Here is an 8,555-nt window from a genome sequence, read left to right on the forward strand (position 1 = left end):
AAAAAATACAATTAAAAAAACAAGAAAAAAACATCGTGTTTATCTGTATTTGAATTGTAGGATTATTTTTCAAAATTAAGAATTTTACAGTCAGAAGCGATTAACATGTTTGCTGTTATTTGTTTTACTTCTCATCTGGCTTTTATTGTTAATTGTTGATTTAATCAACTTGAATACTACTATTTCAACACTTTTTTTAAAATTTAAAATGATTATTATTATCATTTAAATCTTTAATTAATTGGCTTACATGTAGTACTATTTGTAAGGTGCGTTTTATGTTATAGACGAGAAAATATAGAAATGGACAAAATGTCTTTCGTAACTGTGATTGCCTGTCTTGTATCTATTATTATTGTCCTGCAAGGTATGTCATTTTCTTATACTTTGTTTAATTTTATGGAAGCACATGTAGATAACAGGGACAGTCACACTCACAGATCAAAAACAAAATGACAACGACATGGCTAACAAAGGAAAAGAAAAAGACAAATAATTGTATAAAAGAGACAACATAGAAAACTAAAGACTTAGCCACACCAACCCCACAAAAACTAGGGGTGATCTAAAGTGCTACGAATGGGTAGGTAGATCCTGCTCCACATGTGGCACCCGTCGTGTTCTCATATTATTACAAAGCTGGTAAATGATCTATTTTGGTAGGTTACATTCATGAAAAGGAAAGGGGATTATAATAACGAAATCAGGAACATATCCGAAATTATCTGTGAATAACTATCAACCGACTCGTGACGGCGACCGTAAAATTTACGAAAGGATTTCAACTATAAGTAACCCTTTTTATTCTATCTTCTTTCTTTTACTATTTCCCTTATGTTGTTTCACGTTATTGAAAATCCATTTCATAGCCAAAAGTTAAACTACAAAAATTCTGAGTTTCAAGGATATTTTAAAACGGAAAATACAGATGGCACAGTCGAAAGCTCAATCAAATGAAATAAATTGTAATCAACTATCTTTTCCCTGACTTAGTACAAACATTTCCTTATGTTAAAAATGATGGAGTGAACCAATAGTCAGTTCCAATTTCTTTGCTTTTTGAAATTACTGAATACGACTTATCACCGGCTTTTTACAAGGTGGACACGTTAAGCATCTATGTAGACAGACAATCTAAAACACTTTCAGAGCACGTAATGCGTCTATATCGACACTGAAGCTTATTACCCTTCCAGAGTAAGTAATTCGTCAATTTTGGCACAAAAGCTGATAACCCTTCAAAGCACAAAAATCGCAATGTTAGTCGCAGAAGGCGATAAACCTTCCAGCGCGTGTAATGTGTCACAAAAGAGGGACGAAAGATACCAAAGGGACAGTCAAACTCATAAATCTAAAATAAACTGACAACGCCCTGGCTCAAAATGAAAAAGACAAACAGACAAACAGCAGTACACATGATACAACATAGAAAACTAAAGAATACAAGCATGAATCCCACCAAAAACAAGGGGTGATCTCAGGTGCTCCGGAAGGGTAAGCAGATCCTGCTCCATATGTGACACCCGTCGTATTGCTTATGTGATAACAAGTACCGTATATATATAGTCTAATTCGGTAGGTCACATTCAATATATACACATAAGCTGATAACCCTTCCAAAGCATCAAATACGTCAATATAGGCACATAATCTGATAACACTTCATGAGTCTTTAAAGGCGCTGATTTCCATTCCAGAGCGCAGGGCTTATTCCAATTGTTTAGTAGGGTGACTTATAGTTGTTAATTGCTCTGTAATTCGGTCTCTTGTGAAGAGTTGCCTCATTGGAATACATATTGTATAATTTTTGCTGTAGTTTAATGTGTTGTTTTCTAATATATTTATGTTTAATTAAATACTTCAATCGGTAGCAACTCGAAAAGAGTTTATTTTTATTCCCAACGTAAACACTTACATGTAACGGTGTCTTAGGGCTTAAAACTATGTAAGTACAAATGTGCAGTGAGAATAAATGATTCATGTAGCTTTGAAAAATATCTAACTCAAATTCACATAAAATTCAGATTCGTTTATACTGTAGAGATTTATTTCTAAAATACAAGGTTCAAAATATTTCAGTTTAATTAAGCTGAAGGGCCGAACAAGCAATAGACTGCCTCCAATAAAAAAATGATATAAAATGGTTTACACCGCAATTATTCTTAATTAAAAACAATTTCACAAATTTGACAACGATTGAATTTTGGATTGTTAGATATAGAAAATAAATAAATACTTATATTTGGTAACTTAATGATCAGTTAAAGTGATCGATATATTTCACTAAGACTGATAGATGATCAAATTACTTAACTATGCTCGATAAATTATTTTAATGTTAGATAAGCATAATAAGTAATTTTCTGCGTATGTTTTCCATGAATGAAAGTGTTCTTTAAAAAATACCTTTCTTTGGTCGATAGGTTATTAATCTAAATAACAGGGACGTGATAAATCTCTTTAATATTTAAGGACCATAAATTCATTATTCCCACCATACACACCTAATAAAATTGAACAATAATAATTCCTTATGTAGGAGCTGACGCCCAGGATTGTAATACTCCAAAAATGTCCACATGCACCAAAACCTACAGCGGCACGGTAGCAGGTGCCGGAGGAAGCAAGAACAAAATATGCAGGTCAGACTAGTTAAAACCTTGTGTACTATCTATTTTTGTGTGTTGAATCAATTTTTATTTCATTTTATATAGATGAAACAAAATTAATGGCCCTTTTAATAAAGCATTATCGAGCATTGCTTGTTGCTTATAAATGCATTCCATTATATGATATCCAACCAAAATGATAGTAAGGGGTAGTACATGTATATGTATACCGATGTATAACCCTATACCATTTCAAAATTTTTATATATATGCACATATATTTCGATGTATAGTATGCTACAAAATTAATATAAATTAGTGTAGATGTGTTTTTTATTTTCCTCTTATGCCAAAAAATGGAATATTTGATAAAAATGAATGAATTGGTAATAAATACCGCAATACTATATTATATATTACTTATATATTGTTAAAACGTTTATACGTATATATTGGCTACTGTCATACAAATGATAGGTTTAGCTTGCTTTAAAACCAGGATTAGTTACCGTTTTGGAAATATGGAAATGCATGTACCTAGTTAGGAATATGGCTGTTGTTATCCATTTGTTTGATGTGTTTGAGATTTTAGTTTTGTTATTTTATTAGGAAATTTTTGCTTTGATTTTTTTTTTACTTTTTTGATACTATCAAATATTTTCTGGAATGAATCTATTATTAACTTAGTGCAGCACATACCTATCTGGATTGTTTGAACAAAGTGTTCACTGACTGCAAATTGGACTCCAGTTCCTCAACTATTGGCCACACAATTGCTGCGGCCAAACAGGCACTTTCTCAGTATGGATGTGGTCGTGGTATGTATGCAAAAAACTTTACTACCTTTTATATTACTAGCTTCTAATGATTATACAGTCTACAATCGGTTCAATACATTGCTATGCTTATGGATATGTGGTATGGTTGCCAATAAGACAAAAATCAATAGAGTTCCAAAATATGTTAGAACACTCTTAGGTGTTTCCTCTTGCAAAATTATCGAAACCTAAGACTCTCTATCATTTACACAAGAGTTCAAAACTTAAAATCAACTTTTGATGATGTCATGCAATACTTCAAACATTGTCTTGGTACAAAGCGTGCACTGCCAATACCCAATATATTAACTTGTCAAGTACTCATGTACTGCAATATCAGGAATTTATTTGTATCTACATGTATCAGTTCAAAATTTATTTCTTAGATCTCCATGATCCGGAACATTTTTAAAAGTATCGTATTTATTCCATTTGTATACCTTTTAAGAGAGCCTTATATTCCTCTTCTGCCTTTTTATGAAACAAGTTAACAAGTCATCGATTATGTTTTAATAACATGTCGAAAGTTTCAAGATTTATAACTTATTATTGATAACAAAACATTTTCTTTGCAGGAAATGGTGCCGGAAGTCTTGTTTTCAACTTGGTTGCATTGATGTCTGGACTAATATTTTATGAGCTGTTTTAGATGAGCAAATCCACATGCAAAAATATTCATAAAATAACATTCAAACACATATACGAACAAAATCTTTTTTGGACACTTGCACATATAATTTATTGTCAACATAATATCCTGAAATACTTGGATTGTATAGTTTTTGATATTTGTTTAATGATTATTAATGTCATCTTTCTCCTTGTCAATATCTATGTAAGTTTATCGACATGTTACGTCTATGTATGTCTATTGGCAACAAGCACCCACTTCAATATCAGAGTATTCATGAATTGTTATGATTAACAGTATATCCTGCTTTTAATTGAAATATTTGATAAAACTTACCGTAACCTTGGTGTAGATAATTCAGAACTGTTTTTATATTACTCAAGAAATTAATCCGAGGGCGATTGCTTTACTTTTAATTGTATACACCATTATTTGTCCTTTCTATATTAATACGCGTGTTTTTCTGTCCTCTATTTTCTCCCAGCTATTTGGATTGTATCCAGTAATGTAATATTGTCATTTTTCTGTTATATTTAGCATTGCCATAAAAGCGGTAGGTTAGGCTAGCAAGATTCAATCCGCCTTTTTTTTTTAAGAAAATCCAAGTTGATTTGAAAAAAGTTATTTCACAATTAAAGTGTATTGTCTCTATTTTGTTCGAACTGCAAATTATAGCGTTGTTTACCTAGATTACTTTAATTCTCAAATTTGACAGCAATGAAGCAAAAACCAAAATGACCTTGGATTCAGTAAGCTTAATATATATTAACGATAGTCGCATAGTTTGATGAAAATCCAAGTTGATTTGAAAAAGTTAATAAAAAAATTAAAGTGTACCATCTCTATTTTGTCAAAATGCAAGTTCTCGCTTTTTTTACCTAGATTAATTTAATTCTTAAATTTGACCAGAATACAACAAAAAACCAAATGACCAGGAATTCAGTAAGCTTAATTTATATCTAAAAGAGGGACGAAAGATACCAAAGGTACAGTCAAACTCATAAATCTAAAATAAACTGACAACACCATGGCTAAAAATGAAAAAGACAAACAGAAAAACAATAGTAAACATGACACAACATAGACAACTAAAGAATAAATAACACGAACCCCACCAAAAACTAGGGGTTATCGCAGGTGCTCCGGAAGGGTAAGCAGATCCTGCTACACATGTGGCACCCGTCGTGTTGCTTATGTGATTACAAATCCGGTAAATAGTCTAATTCGGTAGGTCACATTCATGAACAGGAATGGGATTGTAGGTAGGACGTAAGGAACATATCCGATATCATTTGTGAAACGGTTATTCCATAACGGTCAACCAACTCGTGATGGCGTTCGTAAAATTTACGTAGGGATGATTTCAACTTTACCATTTTAATAGCTTCCTTGTGAGCAGTAACCCTCTGTCAAGAAAATCATGATAGGAAATGCAAGCACGGGAATATCGTATCAATTAGGAGATATATACCCCGTATGCAGGTGCTGCTGGAATGTTGCTACTTAGAAATGGAAAGTTCACAATTTGAAAGCTGAAATTATCTCTTTTATTTTCAACCGACCCTCATTGTCAATTTCTAGATGTAAGTCAAGATATGAAGCCTACTTAACTGTATCTGTTGTATCCTTGATCTCCAATTCGATGGAATAGATGCGTTCCACATAGTCACCAAATTGGGAATTGTTTAGTGAAAGAACGTCATCTATATAGCGGAAAGTAGAGTTAAAAGATATTGATAACTTCTTTTCTTTCTTCCTAAGAAGTTCCCGCATGAAATCAGCCTCTTAATAATAAAGAAACAAGTTGGCAAGTAGAGGGGCACAGTTTGTTCCCATTCGGATGCCGACAGTCTGTTGAAAAACACGTCCTCCGACGTTACAAATATGTTGTCAATCAAGAAATCAAGCATCTTGATATTATCGGTTTCAGAGAATTTTTTGTTTGAATCAGAGTGATTCTTTACAAAGTATGATTTATCCCTCTCTAAGACAAGATACTTGTATCTACGTTGGCCATTCATTTTTATGAAGCAGAGTAATACCAACTCTTTCAATTTGTCTTTTAGTTTGGAAATGTTGAATACTTGTGTAAAGAGTAGAAAAGTCAAATGTTTTAATACTGTTACAAAATGAAAGAGGGTTAGATTGTATGTACTCTAAAAAATCTTTGGAATTTTTAAGTATTCCCATCTGATTTACGCCACCTGTAGAATAGGCAGTTTCACAATAACTTTGAAGCCCGTCTTTGATTGCTGATAAAATAGATGTTAATAATTTAGAAAGAGGTTTCGTGGAGTACTTGGAAGAGCCAGCAATATACCGTTGTGTGTAAGGACACTTATGTAGTTTAGGTATCCAATACAGTGATGGAAGATCCAGTTCTTCATCTTTGGTTGTAAAGGAACAAAGAACAGACCTATGATTATCCACGATTTCCTCTTTGGTAAGTGTCGTGAGGGTAAATGTTGAGTTTCCAAGTGAATTGTCTATACCTAATTCGTTTATCAAGCAATTAATGTAGTGACTTTTACAGACAAAAACGATGTTATTTTGGGCTATGTCTGCGGGGACAACAACATATTTATCATGGAGGTCGAATAGGTGTTTAGCAACATTTGGGTCTTTAAAGATTGACGTAGCATGGGCATTGATGGACCCATTCAGTTTCTTAATTCTGATTTGTATTAACGACCTCACTGCCATAATGCGTTCGGATAGAGTGTCTATGTCTTCCTTTTTGCGCTAAGCCCATTGCCTGGCATAATCCTCGACTGGATCCATCAAAATTTTAAAGTTGTATTTCCAATTGATGGATTTAGGCTCACGATATTTCGGACCTTTCGATAACACATTTCGTAGAGAAGTGTTATTAACAATGTTAAGGTCACCGGTAATATCGTGTCCAGCAGGATTATATGTGAATTGGGAACTAGCACTTGGGAAGTGCAATCAGGAGGTTTAGCCTTGAAGTCGTCAATATCAAGATTCTGCAAAACGCGTTTGTAATTGAAAATTTTATCTGCAATAGGTTTGGTATAGGTATAAGAAATTATTGGTACAGACTGGTCTTTAAAAAAGGATGTATTTTTGATTGAACTAATTTATGATGAAGGATATTACCTAGGTTGACGCCATCGAGACCTATGTTAGCAAAGGAAAGATTTAGAAAAGATCTTTTCTCTTTTTCATCTTTTCCAATGCAAACTGGCTAGACAAGTGTGTGACTTGCAATATCCGAAATTATAGCTTGAAGTTTGTATTGGTTTGAATGAGGGTTTGTAACAGTGGATTCCAAACATAAATTGAGCAGAGAATGAAGTCTTGAAAGGGGTAATGAATAAAGTTTCGTGCGAATGAGATAAATACCGTACGGCTTTTGTATGAAGGACAGCAAGTCATTAATATAGACATCATGCAGAGAAGGTGATGTATAATGACGATGACCATGACTGCGTCTACGTCGAGGAGTCGAGTTGAAAATATTCATCACATTCACCGAGTTACACGAAGACCTAGATAGAATACCTATACCATCAATTTTGTCATTGCATCCATACGGTGTTGCAGTTCCCAATTGTCTAATCCAGTAGTCTTCTTTTTGTCTACGGAGAGTCGTTGAAAGATAAGGATTATTAGAGCTATGGTATATCTTTTCGATAATGCGAACAGTCATAGAAACGATGGAATGATTGGGCTGATAATGCTGGTAAAGAATGTCGTTAGCATTGAGGTTAATGTCTGATCTATGACCGCACATACGTTTGTTTAGCCTTCCTTTCGTTTCTCCGACGTATACTAATCCGCAAAGGTTACACTCTAATCCGTAGATGACATTTATCGATTTACAATTCAGATCATCGTAACTTCTGGTAAAATATGACTTCTTGGTCAAATTGCTAGTGAATTCAGCATCTGTAATTAAAATAGCACAAGTTTTGAAGCCATTTGTCTCACATTTTAAAATGCGACAGTGTTGTACTGTGTCATCAAAAACCAAAATGTATTTAAGGAGAACTGAACATGACTGTATATGTGTAATATTGCTTTGTCACTAGGACGATGATCTGAATGACTCGTGTTTGAGATATTTGTCATCTCTGGTGAAGAGGGGACACCTGCCATATCAGTCGACACCGTGTCCATGGTGACGTCTGTTTCGGATCTTTTTATACTGGGCGACGTCCGAGCCAGTTTCCTGTTTGATCTTCGTAAGTTCATGCAATTTTAGTTTTGCTACTGGGCGGATGATGTCCTCGGGGACAAAATCACCACCAGCAGAGACATCGACCCAGTGGTAATAAAAGAGGGACGAAAGATACCAAAGGGACAGTCAAACTCATAAATCAAAATAAACTGACACCGCCATAGCTAAAATGAAAATCATGATAGGAAATGCAAGGTAAATAAAATGAGAGAATATGAAAAATGAATCGTGTAAAGAATATACAAACTCGTCTAATGTACAGGTAACACATCAAAACAAAGCAAAATCACAAA

The 8,555-nt window shown here is 33.8% G+C and overlaps 1 protein-coding gene across 1 annotated transcript; it reads left to right on the plus strand.

Annotated features, from left to right (window-relative positions):
- The first annotated feature begins 291 nt into the window (after window positions 1-291).
- On the plus strand, window positions 292-4,802 carry LOC134683482 (uncharacterized). The gene is made up of 4 exons (XM_063542793.1): window positions 292-367; window positions 2,540-2,642; window positions 3,297-3,427; window positions 4,003-4,802. The coding sequence occupies exons 1-4, from the start codon at window positions 304-306 to the stop codon at window positions 4,074-4,076; spliced, it is 372 nt and encodes a 123-aa protein (XP_063398863.1). The 5' UTR covers window positions 292-303; the 3' UTR covers window positions 4,077-4,802.
- The last annotated feature ends 3,753 nt before the right edge of the window (window positions 4,803-8,555 follow it).

Source organism: Mytilus trossulus, chromosome 9 (assembly GCF_036588685.1).
Source record: "Mytilus trossulus isolate FHL-02 chromosome 9, PNRI_Mtr1.1.1.hap1, whole genome shotgun sequence".
Lineage (NCBI taxonomy): Eukaryota > Metazoa > Mollusca > Bivalvia > Mytilida > Mytilidae > Mytilus > Mytilus trossulus.